We start from the raw sequence: 21,045 nt of genomic DNA, 5'->3' as shown, positions 1-21,045 counted from the left end.
TTCAGTAGGGCATTAAAATGCTCTGTGAAAATGTGTATGTGTTTCTAGTTGGAATCAATCCTTCTCTAAATTTAAAGAGTCCACCCTCCTCCCTTTTGTTAGTCAAATACAATGCTTTGACAACCTAAATACCAGCTATAATGTATAGCTATAATATACTTACAAGTGATTTTATGTACTCCTCTTTTTTTTTTTTTTTTGGGGGGGGGGTGAGGGATGGGGGCTTACATTTCCATTTCGTGGGATGCTTTCCTAGGCACTGGGAACAATTGTCAACTCGTCTTCCAAAAGAAGAATCTTACTTCAGTGGCCAATCCAGTCTAAATGGTTAGGAATCCAATACACAACAATCTTGCAGAAATCAGCTGCCAGATTTATTATTCTACCTGAAAACCCCAAACAAACAAACAAACAAACCAAAAAAAAAAACCAAAAAAACAACCAACCAACCAAACAAAAAAAGTGGAATAAAAACAGATTTTAAATAAACCTCTTAGGTACATTTTAAAAAGGGTTAATCAGTTCAGTGAAAGACTTTTATATCTTCTGCTGAGAGATCATGGTAATGTTGGTCTGATTGCTTGTTTTGTTCAGTGAGTCACTACCGTATACAGATATATATATATATTTCTTCTTAAATATTACACATTTGATGCATTTTTTTTTTTTTTTTTTTTTTTTTACTTTTTCCTTTTTTTGTCCAACCCCTTTCCCATACCCACATCCTGCCACAGGCAGGAGGCGCTCAATGATGACATTAAAAAAACAAAATCAATCCGAGGACTTTTCATCAAAGCATGTTTCATTTGAACCTTATTTCAATAGAAACTATGTTTGTTGTTTTTGTTTTAAACAATCTTATTTAACCTTTTCCCTTTCCTCCTTGGTAATTATGCAGTTTGAGATTTGTAATTCTGGGTTGATCACTGCAAATTTAAGTGCCATTGAGACTTACAGATAACAGAATTAGGTGGCGTATTAAGGCATACACACACTCCCATAAAATATGTTGTCTTATGTATCTGAGTAAATTAAATACCTGCCCAAATGTTTTTTATGCACCCGTGGTTTCTAGTGATCACTACTTCTGTACTTTTGATTAATTGCATGTTAAAATATTCATAGCTTAACTCATGTCTTAATTGACACAGGATGGAAAATTAACCCACCACCTAGGATTGTCTTTGAAATCCATCCATTGTGATGAAAATTATTCTTGTTTTATGGTTATGCATTCATTTTCCTCCCACTTCTCATGAATACAGGAAAATGAGGCAATCCATATAACACTTATTTAAATTTCACTGGGCAAAGAAAGAAATCCACATCTTACCCTCTCTAACTCCCTTCAAACTAGTAAATATTATATTTAAGAAAAGGTGCTCATACATATTTAAAACTTTTGCTTTTTTGCTTTCTTTTTTTTTTTTCATTTTACGTACAGAGTATTGCGTGTGGCTTGTATTCAGATTACCCCTCTCAAAAAAAAGAAAAAAAAAAAACAATGGGGAAAAAAAAAAAGAACTCAAAATTTAAATTGTCTTCCGAGCATATCAGATCACATTTACATTTAGTGTCCAAAACAAGTTGATTGGTAACATCAGTGCCAGCACTACAACGTCATACAGCGACTTCATAGTATTCTTTGACAGTTCGTCTCTTTTCCACCGAAAATTACAAAAGGCTCTGCAGAGCTTTCCTCAGCAAGCTGAAGCTTACTAGTCATTTGTGGATGCGCATAAAAGCTGCTTATAGCACAGCTATGGCGTAAGCTATTTTCTAAGCAATAAATGGTTCAAGTCATCTATTTTGTCCTGAAATGCTACCTGTAGTTACAGCATTGCTTATAAATGGTCATAGTAAATTCAGCATCAAAGAGAATATTACAGAAAAAGACAGCAGCAGAAGCATTAGCATTATCTAGTATTTATATATGTTATCAACATAACACAGCAGTAAAAGGTTTAAATGCATATTAATGGGTACCGTGTCTAAAAATTACTAAAGTACCTATTTAGTGTATTGGATATTTTTCTCAAGGAGTGCTTGCTGTGTCTAAACAGCATAATTAGATATGTGACTTAGTACAGTTAATTCCTATTGATTAAATAACTTATTTATGTACCAAAGGAAATGGAAGGATACAAAATGTTTTCTCCCTCCTGATCATAATCCTGTATTTAATGCTGACATGATCATCAGAAAGCCTACCACATGTAATTATTACCCTCAAATGGATCTTGAAAGGTCTAAACCATAGCATGGGCCATACATGAATAGCAATGTGGCACCAGTTACAGCATGCAGCTTGTGGTCTGCAGTCATGGATTTTGTTGTTTAGTCACTGTACTTACAGCCAATCTGCCATTAAATTGGATTTTTTGAAGCCCTACCAAAAACAAAAACAAACAAACAAAAAAACAAAAAAAAACTCTCAAGATGCTTGTTTTTAGAGGCAAGGTGCAAGGTCTGCCACTTCAAGTTTCTAAATTAAATGCTATGGTATATGCTTTGCTTCTCTTTTATAACTGTAGAAAGACAATTAAGAATGGCAAGAAACAAATGCCTGAGGCATGCTGTGCTGATATCATCAGCAAGTGGTTATTTTGCACAATGAGAATTAACTGTACTACGGATACCCAGAGAAAATGTACAGTATCTTATGCTGATATGAAACAAAACAGACATGATATAGCTTTTTTTGTACTTAAAACCTGTATGTTCCCTTCCCAAACTTAAGTAAAAAGCAAACCCACCCTTTTCCTCCTGTTACACAGAATAACGTTTAGGTTCCAACCCTCCCCTTTCAAATAAAGTGCGCTGTCCATGGCAGACCATAGGAGTAATGCAACAGGAAAAGCCCCTTTTATTGTACTATTTAAAAAACAAACTGAAGTCGTTTCAGCTTTCCTCTGGGTCTTGTGAAAGAGGAGAAGCCTAAAGGAGGGGGAAAATATCCCCTTCACTGTCACTGTTGTTAATAGACGTAGCCTTCATTATAGGGGTGGGTGTTGCAGCAGCCACCGTCCTGCACGTAGACCATGCTCTCATCAAAGTGGGACAGAGGCACAGTGTCCTCCTCATTGATGTGGCGCTCCATGTCAGTCTTCAGTAAGGGGCGCTGGTTGTCTGGAAAGGCCATGGAGAAAAGCGCTTCAGGGTCGCAAACGAACTTGTAGACATATCTTTCTCCAGCAACCTTAGGATAACAGAAGTAAGAAAAAAAGTGCAGTGTAAGGCTTTGTGGTTTTGCAACTCCAAGTTCAACAGACTTCTTGAAGAATACACCCTTTCACATAATAATGAGACAGAAGAATGGGTAAGGCAATGACCTAGCAAAACCAGGGATCTGCAGAAGCAGTCTGCGCAGATTTGTCTTGATTTTGAGACACATGATATCCTGTTGGAAGATGAACTAGCTCTTCTACTTTCAAACTTTGTTTGCGGTTGTTTCCTATACTTAACCACAAATGGAACTGTTCATATTGGAAAATGTAAACAAATTGTCACTACAGTGGCAAAATAAAATGACTAAGTCCAACACACTGTGAAGTGGAAAAAAGAATCACATTGCATGATAGAGATCTGAATTTCACTTTATGTAAATTGATTCATACTTAAGTATAAAAGCACTTAGTTATAGTGTATGCTGATTGTACAGGGACAGCGTAAGCAAATACGTAGGCTAATATGTACTTAGCAATTGCTCATGCAAAGCCTGTGACATTTGGATTTGCTTATGGAGGGGCAATTATCCAACAATCCTAAAGTTTTCCTTTATTCAGAAATACCATTAAATGGATGTGCTTCATCTAAAAACAAAACAGAAAGCTGGTCAATCGTGTCTTCTCAATCACACTAAGGAATTATGGCAAAAAAACACGTTGCATGCTCATCATTTATTAAAATTATTTGAAAATAAAGATCATACTAATTCCTGCAACTAGAGCTAGTATGGGATTGAAAGTGAATGAAGGTGGCAAAAGTGCTGCAAACTTAACAGTGTTCTTAAAGGTGTAAGATAGTCTGAAGCACCTCCTTAAAGTTTCAGCTTATCCATTTACAAATAATGTTATGTCTTGGTAGGGCCTTGGTATATCTGTAATAGATTTTTTCATCAAATTAATGTCAGCATGTTTGACAGACTGAAGTCTGCATTTGAAAGCTGGACATTTGCATAGCTTATTACCATTGCCTAACTTTAAACAAAAGGGGAAAATTGTGCATACAATTTTTTAAGTAAAGAAGCCTACTGCAAATCTATAATCTCCATTAGTTTTTTAGCATATAGTAAGTGGTCAGCTAGGATGATCCCAGCGGAAAATTCAAACATTGCTCTGCCAGAAAAATAAATATTCAAATTAGCTTTTGAAATGTGTGTTAAATACACTCGTGTAGATTAAAATAAAATAAAAAAAGGAAAAAAAAAGTAGCAAAGAGTTAGCAAGCTAGCTGTCAGAAGAACTTTCCATATTAAATGTATACGTACATATTATATTCCTGTTCCCACCTATTCAACTGGTTTCCCTCTGTTTGCCACTTACTCTTGCCTCTGTGCTGCCTTTGAACTGTGGCCATGCATGCCTCTGGCTGAAGCACTGCCGAGCAAAACCAAGCATTTTTGCTTCTCCCCGATTGGATCTTTTTTCCAGTCCACTTTACAAAGACTAAATGCAGAGGTAAGTGATACACAGAAGGGGATAAGGCACTGTGTACCATAAGCCAGTACTAGCCCAGGCTGACCAAGCAGACACCCAGAGAGTGAAACAGGCAAGCACTACAATGATCCCATAGTCATAGCTACAGAATCTGGAGCAGGCAACTCCAAACCCAGACTTCACAAACCCTACAGGAAAAGTTACCCAGCAACTTGAGCAGAGGACATTGTTTTTATTCATGGAATTGGCAAATGGCAGGTTTAAACATGTTAGTCAACACAGATAACAAAACTAACGTGCCAGGCTATGGAACAAGTTATATAATACAACGTGTTTCTTATGATCTTTGATCATATCTACAAATTTCGTTGATGCAGAAGGTTTCTCCCAGTGACTTTTCAGTCTAGACTATAGCATTACATAGCAAGATTTAAAAACATATATGTAAACAGCAAGCCACAGGAAGAGGTTGAATACAGTCAGCAAGACAAGACTGATATACATAAATTATTGTTAAATACTTCCCATAATTCAGCCTATTATAAAATATTAAATTCCACTTAAAAAATAGTATTATTACAACATCATCAATAAAATATTAAAGTATTTGGTATTTTAATAGGTATAATTTTTCTCCCTTATCTTGCAGTTACCAAAGTAGCCAAGCACTGGGCAGATAATTTAGATCTGCAAAATATTATTCATATTGTATGCTGCTGTTTGCTTTTACCAGGTGCCAGGAAGCTCTTTTGGATATTTTTGAATGTTACCTCTTTTCCTGTAATCATGATGTGCATTGTGTGAACTGAAACCACAGACATTTTTTACATTGAAAAAAATATCTTGATGCATATACCTGGTAGGTGAAAAATATAGCTTATTGTTTGTCTAAATAGATGAAAAACCTATCTAAGCAATGCAGTTACAAGTACTCTTTGTAAACTGACTTAACATGCAGATTAGCATGCAATATTCCAGTGAAATTTAATACAGAATTAGATGCTCACCTTTTGCATGATTCCTTTTTCATAATAATAGCGAAGTGATCGGCTAAGTTTATCATAGTTCATAGCTGGCCTATTTTTCTGAATCCCCCAGCGACGTGCCACCTGCCACATAAATGGATTAGCATTGATTTGTTAAATGCATTTAACAAGCAGATCTTATCATCAGATATTTTATTTGGGGACAGAGCGGGGGAACCCTGCAGGTAAAATGCATAAATAAAAGAGAAAATGTTGCCATGACCTGAATTTCCCATGTACTAACATGATTCTTAATTGGACTCACCACTCATCTGTTAAACTTGAAACAGACTTACTCATTAGCAAATGTGACTGTTTCTTTGCTTTTGTTTTGTTTTGTTGGGGGGGGGAGAGGAGGATTGTTTTGCCTTTTTAAAGAAAGCGATGAAAAATTCAAGTCATATAAAGAAATTATAGACAAAAATATTCATCCAGCTTCATCAGAAAACTTTCAAAAAAGATGAAAACTCCTCTTAGTTTGAAAATATGTATAATTGTTCTTGAGTTTTCCTTCCTGTCTTAACACTACCAAATTCTATTAAACACACATACATACAGGCTTAGTTCATGAACTAATACAGACCGTAACTTGGAATGACGGCAATGCTGAGATGGCTACAAGATAGGAGTCAAAACTGAGGCCTAAGTACAATTTCAGCAAAGAAAATAAATTATCAGAAGAGGAAGGCTAATCACCTGGAGGAACTATATGGCAATATGAAGAACAGGATAGAAACTACATGATTGTGGTTGTATTTCTCTTTAAAATTAATATTAAAGGAAGACACAATTAACTTGTGAAGCCATTTCAGAGAACAATATGCCTTCTGCTCCTATGATTTCTACTTGCCTCTGTGCTTCCTGTTTTATTGTCAAAGGTAGTTCTGGAGAAAGACAGTTTTTGTTTAAAGAGCTTAACTGCTTATTCCCCACCCAAAATTACAATCGGCTGTTTGTGACAATTTCATTTACTGGCTGTACAAATGACTATCATGTCACTGGAGGGGAGAAAAAAAAAAAAAGATTATGACGAAAAATAAGAGTCAATGAGCTCTTTAGAGCAAATTTTATAAAAATGTTTGTGAGGCGCATATGCACACAGCTCTGGGAAAGGGAGAGAGAAGCCAAGCAGCTTCTCAGCAGACAGCTCTACAAAACTTTCCCACAGGTGTCTGGAGTCATTTGATGCAAACCATAGATGACATGCAGCATTGAGAATTGAAGGGGACTAAATAGCAACAGCAAAAGCCATGACTTTGATCTCCATCTGGACAATAATTTTTAAAATTTCTTTTTATATAATTATTTCCTTTCAATGGTGCAGCTTTTCAGGCTTATGTAAATTATCATGGCTCTGCTAACTTTAGCTATGTTACAGCTGTATCAAAACATACCTCCAAATCATGTCAATTTATTCCAGCTGTAGATTTGGCCTAGATATGTAACCTTGATTCGCCTATTCATCTTTGCAACACATGCCTACATCTCTCTTTCTTTACTCCTGCCAAGTTTTATTCCTGCATTAAACAAAGTCCTAAAAATCACTACTGTATCAGATTTGCATAATAAGTAAGTACACAGCAAAGTTTTCTATAACAAAATAATCATTGAGAATATGCTATATTGTGTGGTATCTTGACTAAATGAATAGGCAACCAAGTCCAGAATTGGTCTTGGTAAGAAAATCTTCTTGTCCCTCAACTACAACATATATCAAATCTTGCTCCGGGGAAGAGATTCAGGGTTCAAGGCTTCCACCCCACTTTTCTGTTGAAGGTTACTGTGCCGGTGATAAGGCAATGGAAGTGGACCTATGCCAATTCTTAACCTCCACAGTTCACAGTCACGTGCTTCGTGAACGAACTATGGTGCCTGAGAAGCTGATACATACTTGTTTCTGTTATCACCCTTCCTACATAAACCTCCAGAAAGGGATGGCATAGAAAGGTCATGCCACGAACATCCTCATTTACACAGCTGAACCAACAAGGTCTTTGACTTGCCTTCGATTTACACTTGGCAACCAACAGAAGTGTGCAACTTCCCACAGGCTATTCTTATTCTAATCAACAGCTTTTGTCAGATCCATGACATTCACATGGAAACAACTTAGTCTTCTTTGCATTCACAGAGAGCACAGAGGAGCAAGCAAGTTTCAAGTTGTCTGCCTCCTCCAGATCTTAGATGCAGCGCTGCTCAAAACCACAAAGCAACTGCTGTGCAGTCAGACAAGCAGATGATCTGGCTAACTTAAATGTGAGTATCTAATTCTTCAGGGAATTCTGCAATATGTAACTCTTGGGGTTTTATTTTGTTATTTTCCTTTCCTTAACTAATTAAATCTATAAAGTTTTTGCAACATATGCTGGGAAGCATTGTTCAATAAATCTCTTTGATCTTGAAAAATACTGGACATACCTTAAAGACAGGACAAAACTTAGAAGTTAAAAAAAAAAAATGCCAAGATTGTCCAGAGGAAAGAATCAGATGTTCTGTGATCAAATCCTCAAATGCACAATGTGGATCTGCATGGTGACTATCACTAGCATGGGGGATGTTCGGACAGAGCAGAGCCGGCACATGGGTCCCTGCAGCAGCCTGCCCCTCAGCCAAACCATGTCAGGAAGAAAAGGAACATCAGTACCATCTCCATCCTCAGCTACCCTTAGGGCTGTTGGCACGTCATGTAACTTAAATGCAAGAAAGCTTTCATATCGCTTATGGCAGCAGATGGATGGCAGAAATAGCTGGTGGAACACAGAAGCTGCCTTACACCCCCGAAGCTTCTGACTCAGAGAAGATTCTGAATGAAAATTTACTGTGGTCTCCTCTAATACTCAAACCCTTCCAAGGGGCAAACAAGTAAACCAGAATGATACTGCTTTTTGACAACACTCATCAAATCATCCACATCAGCATTATAATAAAATTCACACACACCAGATTTTCTAACAGTTTCCACTGCTGTTTAGAACACAGCATAGATTATTTAATGTTAGCTAGTCAAAATAGTTTATGTAATAAAATGTTCAATTTATTCCTGTTTATCACACAAGTGAACTAAGTCATGGTTCAGCAAATGTTCATGAATACAAGTAATTTTATCTACCCCATGAGTCCTTCATGGTTCAGGGAAGCTGTGCATGTGCAAGAGTGTTTGCAACACTAGGACCTAAATATGCACTCAGCAATCTAATGATACAGTTAAACAAGAAGGTTCTAAATAAGACTCTAAAGAGAGAGTTTTTATTTATAATTTCAATGGGATTTTACTGCATAGCATTCTTAAACTCCTTTGTCAGCTGTTTCAGATGGGGTCTTTCATTCTACAGCTAGAGTTCCAACTGCCCACACCTTTACACTAAAGAATATTTGGCACTATTCAAGACTATTCAGGGACAAGTTTTCAAAGTAATTTGGAATGATTCTTCCTGGAAAATGGTTCTGTAAAATCTGGGCCCCACAATTAGTGCTGAGTATTATGAAATTCTGTTACTTGCAGTATTATTATTATTACGTCATGTGAGTCAAGTCTATGCTCAAGCATGCATGTGTCCCAACACTTCCCCTACCAGTTCTCTCCATTATCCTTCTGAAGTGTTGTGAAATTAAATATTGAAGGAAAACATAGCCTAGCTCTGAAGAAGCACTCTTAAATTTGCAGGATGGACCAGTGGACATTGAGATTTGCTGTTTATCTATCTCACCTCCTCAGGCTCGATCAGCTTGAATTCCATGCCTCGACCAGTCCATGCTATGAAGTGAGAGTTTGATGGGTCATCAAGAAGTGCTACCAAGAACTGCCACAGCTGAAGTGAGCCTCGCCGTTGATACGTGGGTCCCTCACGGTACATTCCTGGCTCCTGTTTGACGTCACCTGCACAGAGTAACAGAGTGTTAGCTGACCAATGCACAAAAAGCATCATCACTCAGTTTGTGTAATAAGCTGGCAAAGCAATCATTAGGGTTAATAAAATTAAAGAATTCTTACTACCCAGCTGTCTATAAATGCAAAAGTCCCCCTCCTGCTATTAATTGTAAACACTCTTACAGTAACATATTCGTATACGAACAAGTACCTAAATTCAGTCACACTTCATGGAAGTCTCCCTAAGCCTACCCCCATTCACTTCTGATACATGCAAATCTTGCTTGCAAACCATTTTGTAATATCCTCTATTTGAAAGAGCATGAACTATTTTTGTAAGCAACTCTGATGTCTGAAGAACTGCGTTTGTGTACTGTACTTCGAACAAGCCCCTGTTTGGAAATGTAATGTATGCTTCATAAAGCTGCAAAGCCCTATTGAGTGAAACTTCTTTTGCATGCAAATTCTCTAGAGGAAAATTTGACAAAGTATTTGACTTGGATTTAAACAGCATGTGCTTTACGTATAGGTATGCAAATCCTGCAGATATGCGAGTTCCTCTGTGGTATATTGGACTTGCATATAAGCACACATTACTTTTACTTGTATCTACATATTAGATTAGTATTCCCCCTGAAAAGCAGTAATGTTTTCTAAAATTTCAAATCCAGAGGAAGCTATTAAAAACCAACAATAATATTCTGTTGTTCCACAAATTGCCAATGAAAAACTGTCCTGCTTCATCCATGCAGTGTCTCTGTTGTTTTTAAATCATATTCATACTAAACAACTCAGGCAAACAGAAACAGCTGAAAGGTCTGATGTTGAAGCAGAGATTTATTTTTTTTTTCTTTGAATAATGACAGCAATCCTTGATAAACTGGTAAAACTCCTCATTTTGAGTACCAGAACTGCAATCCTTGCCAATAAGCAGAATGACCTGTTTAATACAGAAAGCCAGGATGTTACATTCAACCACAGCATTAGGATGCTCTGATGGCCATTACAGAACAGCTCCAAGTAGTGAAAGTAAGAATAATAGTATTAAAAATTGAGCATTTCCTTTTGTAATCAGGAAAGAAAATTGAGTCAATAGCTGTGGAAAACAAATAAATCAGCACAAGGCTTTTGGGTTTATGTGAGGTTCAAGTTCCAGTCCTGAAAGGCCTTCTTTCTCAAGGACAGGATTTTTCTTTTAATGATAGCTGAGCAATGTGCAAATAGCAAGTGCAGTATTACCGAGGATCAGATTCTTTGCCTATTTAGATCTTTGATTCTGAATGAAGCAGCTGAGAATCTACTTCTGAAACAACAAAGCTACTCCTAGGCTTATCCCATTTTATCTTTACTGGCCAAAAAATAATGACACATCTGCTATTTTTTCCTCAAAAGTCATCGTGCTACAAGTATAAACACACATATTTGTATCATGACATCAGTCTCCTAGAGTACAAGGTGTTATCTCAATGGTCACTCGCAGCAGCTAGTAGCAGACTGCCTGCTTTGCAAGAACACAAATATTTCCAAACTTTTTTTTTTTAAAAACTTTATTTGTATTTCTTTCCCATTTTCATTCCCTTCCCTGGACAAAACCCAAATAAACAAAAATGCTTTTCAAGAATGGCATGAACAAGTACTCATCTCGAATATTTTTATCTTCTTGTAGAACAGGGTCTGATCCCACGCTGATAAATATAAAAATGATTTTGCCACTGATACTGAAAATGTATGAGGCCCACAATGTTTTTTGGGAGGGGGAACCTGACACAGTGCACTTAGGAAAAACAAACAAACCACCATCATCACCAAAAAATAAAATAAAATAAAATAAAATAAAATAAAATAAAATAAAATAAAATAAAATAAAATAAAAATTCCAAAGCCAACATATAAAGTAGATTGTTCAATAAATTACCCTTTCAGTGAATATATAAATCCTGTGACAATGCAATACTGGACTGAGCAATATTTAGAGTTAGGTCCTCTATTTATTTCTTACTATTCCTCTAATATCCTCTATTTATTTCTTACTATTCCTTACCAACCCTGAAATGCACATGACACCTCAGTTTGAGAAACATACAATTCTTCAGGTTAATTTCATTTTAGAGTCTCCCATTCTTCAGTAAACACAACAAATTCTGCTATACACACAATAGTTTTGCAATCCATCTAAGTGATTCTCAGGGGAAAACAAACAAAATAAAGCAGGAGGGGAAAAAAAAATAGCACCATAAGTTCTCCAGCTTTCCTTTAGCTATCAGAAGGTATATAATCCTTCCTGCTTAAAAATAAATAAAGCTGGACATACATACACTAACTTAAGAAGCCACTCCAGCAAATTTAAGTAATTGATCTCCAAATTACTTCCCAAAGTTGCAGACTAACAGAGTCACCGGCAAGAAATACTGAGTCCATCTACTTTGTCTGTAATGAAATAAATCTGAAATCAACTGAGTTACACCAGGAAACTGATTTTACATCAGAGTAACTGAGGATAATTCAGGCCATTTATTTTACTTGATCCCAGAACCCTTCTGAAAAATAAACCACTAGCACAATGCCTAATGTAGCACAAACACACCAACACAGAAACATCCTACGGACTCACTCCCCCCTATTCATATCTTCACAGACAATGTGACAAGAGGCTTACTTCTCACTAAAAACAAAGCTGCTGCCGTCTCCTCTGTTTTGCTAATTATAAGAGAAGCTTTCATTAAATCTCTAACAACAAGCAGTATGTGATCATCAGTGCAATGGAAATCCTCCTATTCCTTCTCTTCCAGTACAGGAACTGAGCTCCTGTGCCCCAATATTGGATATAGAACCCTTCACTGGCAAAAGTCAAATGACATGCTATTGTAAAGGAGACTTTGGTTTCAAGAGACAAAGGTCAGCTTTGGTTGGGCGCTCTGCAAATGGTGTGTTAAGGAATCCTAAATTGGAACGTTACTGGCCTTTTTTGATCACCAACAGAGAAAAGTCCCTCATCTCTTTCTTTTTTATCTTGCCACACATGAAAAGACCGAGAGATGTGTCATACATACCGTCAAATTTCTCTGGAACAACGCAAGTGTCATCATAAAACTGCCTAGGTCCCTTTTCATACATACAACCTGTAAGTTAAAGAGGTGTTTATTTAAAAGATGCATGGAGAAAGACGAGATCACAGGCTTAATGCCAGAGGGAACAGTAAGTCATACAGGAATTAGATTTATATCCCACATCCTTTACACACCACCCAATCACAACATTTTGGCCTCAGTATAGGGGTGTTTAATTAATGTGTGCATTCCCAAAAGACTGCTAATCGCCACCTGCAAAAATGAAAAAGTACTCATTTTTCTTTACACTTTATTCCAAAATGTTTGCTTCATTTCCTATTTGAATTAGCATGGCTTCACATTTTAACCATTGGTTCCTGTGTGTCTTCTGCCTGCTAGACTAAAGAAGTTCTACTCTGTATTTTCTCCCCATACCTAAGTCACTCAGTGGATGTTTCTTTCAATTAAGATCATTTGAAAATTATTTTTTTTTCATTAAAAGACACTCCCTGCAAACTTGCACTCTTTTTAGGACCCTCTTCTGTGCACAGTCCTATTTTGCAGTATTATTTTGACGTTTTTGTTAACCAGAACTGTATTGGATGCCAGTATCAGCATTGCTAATGCAACTTGGAGAGACAAAACAAGTCCTCCTCTCCTGCCTCCCTCCGGCTCTCCGTTTGACTGTACAAATATTGTAGAAGGGCTTTTTGCTGTATGGCTGCAATGTTTGGTTGGGCTGATTTCCCATTGCGAAGCTGAGGAGGAGGAGGCCCATCTCAACATCATTTTTTCCAATATACTGTTTCCCAATTCCATAGGCCTGGTCTGCATTCAGTGTATTGAAAAAACATTTTCTTTAACATGCCCAGATTACCATACAATCGAAACTGCTTTGTGTGACTGCCCTGTTCTGCCCGTTATTTACCACTGTGCCACACAGTTATCAATTAACATTTTTCTGTATCTTTACTGAAAATGTTGAATAGCACTGATATCAATTCCCACAGAACTATACAGAACTGTAATAGAAACAAATCCATTCTGTGATGATTGCCCAGTGACAGCTACTTTTAGATCTGTCAGTAAGCCAGGTCTTAATGTATTTAATGTGTACCTTATTGATACTGCTTAGTGTTAACTTCTTAATCAGAATGTAATACAGTCGCAAATTGAATGCCATATAAATGGCCAACTACATGATACAAGAGACAAGTATCTTTATCAATCAAACTTTTAATCTCAACAAAGAATGAAATCAGATTTCTTTGACATGACCTTTATTCCATAAAATCATGTTGACTGATTTCCAAATACAGAAAACAAATATTGACCCAAACATGGCTGCTTTTCCTACGTCATTCATAACAAATTTACCACCTCCAAGAGCTTACGAGTACATAACATGGCTAAGTCTGTTTCTCCCCTATCTATGCCACGATTAAAACTCAAATCTGTTAACCCTCGCCCTGTAGTTTGTGGATTTTTCCCTGATGTCTTTCACCTCTCTTATCAAGCTTATATACATCATAGAATTTCATATACCAAGGCTGTTACAAATTTCTACCTGCTTTTTCATCCTCCTTGTAATACACTAAATTTCATTTCTATTTTTCTGCCTTTATTCCACTCCGGAAGCACATGGGCTTTTACTTAGCTTTGTTATCTTTCCAGTTGTGTCTTTTTACTAATGAATGAAGCCTTACTACAGGACTTTCACTCATACATCTGTTTGAATTCCCATCTATCTCAGAAACAATTTTCCTCGGGTTTGTGAAATTCGCCCCTTGGAGGAAAAACAAACAAACTCTAAACAACAAAAGAATCACATATTGACAAAAAGTTTGCATTAAAACAGGAGAGTGAATGGCATAAGCTATGTTTCAGTGGCCATTTTTGCTTAGTTCTGCTGGCCGTTTTAATATGTATAAAGTGCTATCACTTAGAATTATTAATTTTGACAATGATCTTAGGTCTTCCTTATTGAAGTCATTAACAGCTTTTGCATATATTAAATGGTCTAAAAAGCACCAAAACATTGAAAAAAAAAAAAAAAAAAAAGACAAAAACTGAAAACTTTTTGAAGTGTAAAATGGATTACTTAACTGTTAACCAAGCCTGTCACACTAGTAGCCTGGAAAATATCATTTAAATAGAATGGGTTATGTGGACAAATTTGTTAGCATTACTTCCATTCAACAGCTGGAGGCACTGAACAGCAGAATGAATAAATTCATAACAAAGTTGCTTCTATCCTAACCAACCTGTGTCACTAGAAGAAACTACAAAAGACCAGCTCAGCAGAAATTGTAGACTGGGAAGGGAAAGAAAGACGACAGTGTCTTTCCAGCAGCAGGATCGAACAAGTGAAACCCAAATCTCTCCAGGCTTTAACCCCCACGCCCCCCCATTTCTCTCATAATAAGTGATACATAACAGAAAACTTAACTTCTGTTCTGTTTGGGTGAGTCAGGAAGCCTTCTTGCCTCATGTAAATGGAATGGCAGCTAGGCACTTCTGAAAAGAGAAGACAATGCTAGTCAAAAGACTGTCTGGAATTGAAGTGTTCAGGTTATCAATGACAAGAGCTGCAGGCAGAAGAACACTAAGAAGGATGCAAGTTACAGCAAGGGGGAAGGAACCTGACAACCCCCAGTAAGCATTTCAGAGCAGCATGCACAAGGCATGGCGAAAGAGAAAACCATAAAGATCACAGAACCCACACAACATTGGTACTTGAACTCATACCCTTATTGCAATCAACCTTGCTAAAAGTTGATTCCCACAACACATTTGAGATCATTCACAGACCAAAAAATCCACACAAACAGTATGAATATTTTAAACTCTGTGCTCGTGTGTCTGTCTTTGTAACTACTTCAACACACCATTTTTAATCAATTACACAGTAAAGCCTGCCAATAACAGTAGGCACTTATAAACTCTACAAATACAGTATCATTAATACAAGGAATGTCAGGATGAATCTACAGCAGGTTATTGTTTTTTAGACTCTGCGTAAGGTCTTGAAACTTTAAAGAAATTTTCTGCAAATGCTAAGCATTTAAACTAGGAATTCAGCTGCACCAATTTCACCCTCTGCTTGTGTACCCTTAACCAAAAAAGAAACCCCTTAAAAGTAAAAAATAAATAAATATTGTGCACATTTTAAATAATACACAAATCTATTTGCAGTTCCTCACGTCTACTCAAATATGCAAGAAGAATGAGGAAACAAGCAAACAAACAAACAAACCAGAACTAATTAAAATGGTATTCTTTAAATGTTTTTGTTTGTTTGTTTGTTTGTTTGTTTTCCTCCTGTGTCTTACACTGTCTCCAATAGTGACATGTTGAGCACAGGGACTTGCAAACACCATATACATTTGCCCTTCTAGACTATGTTTAAACCGCTTCTTGAATATTGAAAGTCTTGCTTACCACCATCTATTCAATCTTGGGATAAACTCCTACCCCAAACTACAATCTGACACCAGTAAGTTGTAACGCTTTAAGAGATGCAAACAGAAGTGAAAAGAGCAGCCATTATTTTTCCAATGCTGCCTACCTACTCTTTCAGAATGTGATTCCAAATTTTGTTGTTCACTGACTACTGATGAGTATCAAAGATTTGGCTGGCTAAGAAAATGAGGTTTGACACCGACTTCACAAAACAAGTGAAACACAGAACAGGAATAATAAGTTTCCTCTATCAGTCCGCAATCTGTCCTGCACATCCATGCCAAACTCTTTATTACCTCCTCTCTCGATTACATGCTCAGTGCCTGCCTGCTCAGGCCTTGAGGATCTCTAATGTCTCAGACAACTATTCTGAGCAGACACAGGACTCGGTGACTCAGTGATCACACAAGTCAAGTATAGCTCTGTAGAGTAGAAGTCAAGGCTACAAGTAGTGGTTCACCTGCAAAGAATCACTCATCTTACCAAGTAGATTGAATTTTAAGGAGAATGGAAAAATCTACGTAAAAAAAAAAAAAAAAAAAAAAAAAAAGGAAGTTGCAGAACTGAAACAGATGCTATTTTCTATTTTAGGTAAAAATTCACTAGTATTGGCAGCAAAACCCTTTTTGACTCATGAACTCCACTCTTGCAAAATGATACAGCAGAGTATACAGAATAAAGAATTATGTATGAATCCAAGAAGCTGTGTTTTTAGCCAATTTGGGGTTTCATCTCATATGCTCCTAAAATCAATTATAATTAACATCTGGAGTCTTTTTAAGACAAGCATTGTTTGTACCAACATTACTTAATCTTTTGGTTAGTTTGTGCTTAAACAGTCCACAGAGGGCTGAAAAATACAGCAGGCAAGAGTTTATTTCTCGTAAAGTAACTAGAGTCTTGTTATCCTAAAGTGCTATCAGTTAATTTATGACTATCAGAGTGGGTCAGACTCTAATCAAATTGTAGAAACATTTCCAAAGTGATTATTCAATCAAATGACTAACATGGTTAATTAGGAGCCATAAACATTGCTCTGAAGTTCATCAAAGTAATGACTTGCCCAGAAAAATTACTGCTAATTAAATTGCCTGCTGCTTTCATTTCTACCTTATCTAATAAAAAGTCCAACCAATGAAATTTAGCATTGCAGTTTTAAATTGTACTAAATGCTTGACTAAGACCCAGAAGTATTTTTACTAGCTAAGCGGAGCTACTTCAAAAGAAAACATTTTAGTGCAGAAATTACAGAGCAATTATATGTTTTCTTCTCCTTAAAGTATTGTTTTAAGACAACAAATAAGACAGAATTAGGCATAAGATACCACCAGGGCAGGGTCCAAGTATTTGAGGTGACTGATTCTACCACCTTTTAGTAATTTTTAGTCTTTGAAGAAAAACGCGCCTGGCTTTAGGACTCACGATAAGCTTATTTCAGATTCTTAATGAAGTAGTTCACATTGTGAAGTTACATCATCTCAAGAACAGCAGAGTCCAGCTTTTGTTGTTGTTTTTTTTTTTAAAAAAAAAACAAAAAGCAACTAAAAATATGGAGACAAAAAAAATATTTTTATTGTTAATTCGGAATACCTAGACGTCATCCTTCATTGCTCCTCTTGCTAACAGCAACATAGCAGTCATCTTAAAACAGTGAATGTGGTCTTATACCATGTAGCTCTGGAACTATTTTTCCACAATAGGTGTTATTGTAAAATTACATGTAATCTATATAATAAATACCTTCTCATCTAGGAATGTTACAGAGAATCCACTAGAAATATGCTCTGCTGTGTTTTAAAATATACCAAAGCAGAAAAAGGCCAAATAGACTTCCCCAGAAAAACCTGCTGCCAAATTCAGCAAGCACAGGTTCTAGGTTTCATTATCAAATAAAGCACTTGAGTAGTCTCTTAGTAAGGAAGCATTTTGCATTAATTAATATAGTGGAATTTAAAGGGTTAGGCTGTCTCAGCCCTGTCTAACTCAATGTAGGTAGAGAATCATTAAATCCTTTCCCAAGTTTTATGCAGACGTAAGGACCAGGTTTCAGACCCACAGTCACAGCCTGCACAGAAACAATTTCCAGCACGTCTCCCTTGCTGGGGAAGACACAGGGAAAAGAAAGCTTCTTCAAGAAACCGAATGAAGTGACTTTCTCCTCTTGAGTGCAGCAGAAATTGGGAACCCGCATCAGGATTTCTTCTTTGGCTGCTCCTGTGACTCTGACACTATGCAGCCTTCCTCACTCTGTCTCACAAGCTGTCACGTTATGCTCTGACTCTGAAATACTTTTCAGTTCACTTTATTATCAGCATCTTAAGATGTGGAGGCCCAGGGCAGGACCCACATGGGTGTAAGAGTGCAAAGTGTGACATGTGTACGTGCACTACACATGTGCATGTGCAGAGAGGCAGAGACCAAGGGTCAGCAAGTGCATGCAGGCTTAAGCTGGGTGGGTGAAAAGACAGCATGGCAGCTTCAGTGAGCAGCATGGTGTCCTGACCAGTGGCTACCTTACGTGCTGAGCCTGTGAACGAGTTGCTCACATTCATCAAACACCTCAACCCACATGTGAAACTTGTCTCCTTCCCGACAGGCATCAAATATGTGATGGCACTAAAACTGGAACCGTGTTACTATTGCTCACCCAGTTCTCTGATTTACACTTTATTACCAACTCAGTGATATTAACAACAGGAAAAACTCCCCAAAAGTTTTCAGGGACTCCACTAGCTGTGGATAACGCCAACCCTGTAATTTAACTTACACCATATCCTTCTCAGTTGGAAACTGAGCCACAGTTGGAAACTGAAGCCTTCTCAGTTATCCTTTCTTGGTCTGAAAAAGAATTACAGAGGCTTTTGCTCCTATTTCAGTGACTCAGAATTGGTGTTTCTACATACACTTAAGCGTGCTGTGCCACCTCTCTTCCCAGAGGCAAGAAATCCAGCACGTGCAGACCCTTTCACTGGTGCCACTGTGTGCAGGGGGGCACACACAAGCCCCTCAGGGGCTGGGACACTCAGCTGCCGGGCAGATGCCAGTATGTGACAGCCCGACCCTGCTGCTGTGCCAGTCCTGCCCACACTGCCTCCTCCCATCTTCTGCAGTGCAAGCTCTGGTATGCACAGAGATGGCTGGGGCAGTGGGAGAGGTTTTTACCGCATGCAGAGACAAAGGTAGCCTGACAAAAGTAGCCTTTTTAAAATAAAATGAGCAAGTTAAAAGGCATTGTACTTTAAGCCTCAAACTTGGTAATGTCTCAATATGACTGCAGAGAACTTTTCTGTTCATGTATTTCCAAGAGCACTGACAAACTGTTTACAAAGGAGCGCTTAATCCACCACTGAAACACTTTTAGCCTCATGGTGGAAAGCAGTATTTACTGCCACCGAGAAGCTCTGACCAGCTCATAGATCAAGAGCAATACTAAAATCATGGGAAAACGGACAGAATTTTTCAGGTAGGAAAGGCAGTTCTTCACACTAGATCACAGCAAGTGGCACCAGGCATCACTAAGGAAAATGCATGATCTGTGTTACGCGGGGAAACAAACCTAATGATTTTATCTGATACAGAACCTATGGTTTTGTAAACCTGCAGAACACAATGAAATTAAAACTCTTATATCTCTGCATAAAAAGAGATTCAGGTAGAAATACAAGAGCTATTGACAGTTTTCCTAAACAGGAATTGCTTATGCATGTTCCCAGCTCAAATGCTGGTGGATCAGGTTTTAGTCCAACTGCCTTTGAAAGCACCGTCCCCTGAGAAACTACATGGTTCAACAGAGTGCTACAAACTGCTAAAATCCTGGCAAAACAAAAGTCAGCACTAATGTCATATTAGCAGGGTCAGTATGAAATATGTAGATGCACTGAAGTTACAGAGGTAAAAACAGTCACTGTCTCCTCTAAAAATCCATCTAAAAATTAATCTTGCTTTTCCCAAATCATTATGCAGTTTAAAAACATTCAGAATAGAAGATTTCATTCTTCATTCTGCCTGCTACTAACCTTCACACCAGCAATTAAACAAACAATAACACCTACAAGTATGTGCACTCATAAATACACACACACCCTCCGTTCTAAAAGATAACTAGTTTTGATTTCTTAAGCTCGATTTCTTGCTTTTTACTTGACAAAAATCTAGGCCTCAATAGCTCGTGTCTAAGTGCGATTATCACACACACACAGAAAGAAAACCTTAAGCAAACAGCTTCCTTTCCGCAACTTTGGTTTTTAGTTCTATGACAACATCTAATGCATTTTCTGAGACCAGATGTCAACAGCCTGTCTAGGCGATGTGTAACTTTTTATACAGCAGAACAGGAAAACAAAGGCTCATACATTCAGCTCTGAATTGAAATTCCACATGGAACTGATCTTTTGAGCATACTTTAAAATCATGCATTTGCTTTTATTAACCTCAGTAACTGTAAAATGTATTTTAAACATTGCTTCCTTTCAAATTCAACAAAACACAGCAGTATTTTCACTCTCCCTTTCTCCTTTTGTTGGTAATCTTACAGCAAAAAACTGTCTGTGTTGCTTTTTCTCCCCCGCCCCATCCCATGCCTGTAAAATCGAAGTTGGACAAACACTGCACGGCTGAAGTGACATATTTGAATGGAATTCAGACCAACCAGTTCCTGTTTATGTTTCTGATTTGAGAATGTAGCCTTCTCATTCACTATACATTAGAAACACACCAAGGCCATAAATGGAGTCAGGTTACAGGCAGGCAGGGCCAAGGAGCATTAATCATTACTTTAAGGCAACTGGAAAAAGCAGCAGCTGAGGGAACACTACACCCTTCAGCTTCGTATAAATGGACATTCCAGGGTTTGGTGCGTTTCTTTTTTTTTTTTTTTTCCCCTTCAGCATCCATTTTATGAATGAAACTTCAGGCTGCACAAAGTCCATTCATATAAAAGCTGTGCTCACAGGGCTCGGTCTCTCGGGATCAATCGGTCTTGGGTA

General features: G+C 37.5%; 1 protein-coding gene across 4 annotated transcripts in view; it reads right to left on the bottom strand.

Moving 5' to 3' along the window:
- Positions 1-657: 657 nt before the first annotated feature.
- Positions 658-21,045, bottom strand: part of ETV1 (ETS variant transcription factor 1) — a 66,847-nt gene continuing 46,459 nt past the window's right edge. For all 4 annotated transcript variants that reach the window (XM_072033609.1, XM_072033610.1, XM_072033607.1 and 1 more), the window contains 5 exons: positions 15,049-15,115; positions 12,602-12,672; positions 9,391-9,560; positions 5,666-5,767; positions 658-3,199 (listed from right to left, as the gene is read on the bottom strand). In XM_072033609.1, coding sequence (XP_071889710.1) covers positions 2,978-3,199; positions 5,666-5,767; positions 9,391-9,560; positions 12,602-12,672; positions 15,049-15,115 — 632 coding nt within the window. In that variant the 3' untranslated portion in view covers positions 658-2,977. The remainder of the gene's footprint in view (positions 3,200-5,665; positions 5,768-9,390; positions 9,561-12,601; positions 12,673-15,048; positions 15,116-21,045) is intronic.

This window comes from Anas platyrhynchos, chromosome 2 (assembly GCF_047663525.1).
Source record: "Anas platyrhynchos isolate ZD024472 breed Pekin duck chromosome 2, IASCAAS_PekinDuck_T2T, whole genome shotgun sequence".
Taxonomy (NCBI): Eukaryota; Metazoa; Chordata; class Aves; order Anseriformes; family Anatidae; genus Anas; species Anas platyrhynchos.
This window is presented reverse-complemented; position numbering and strand designations above follow the sequence as displayed.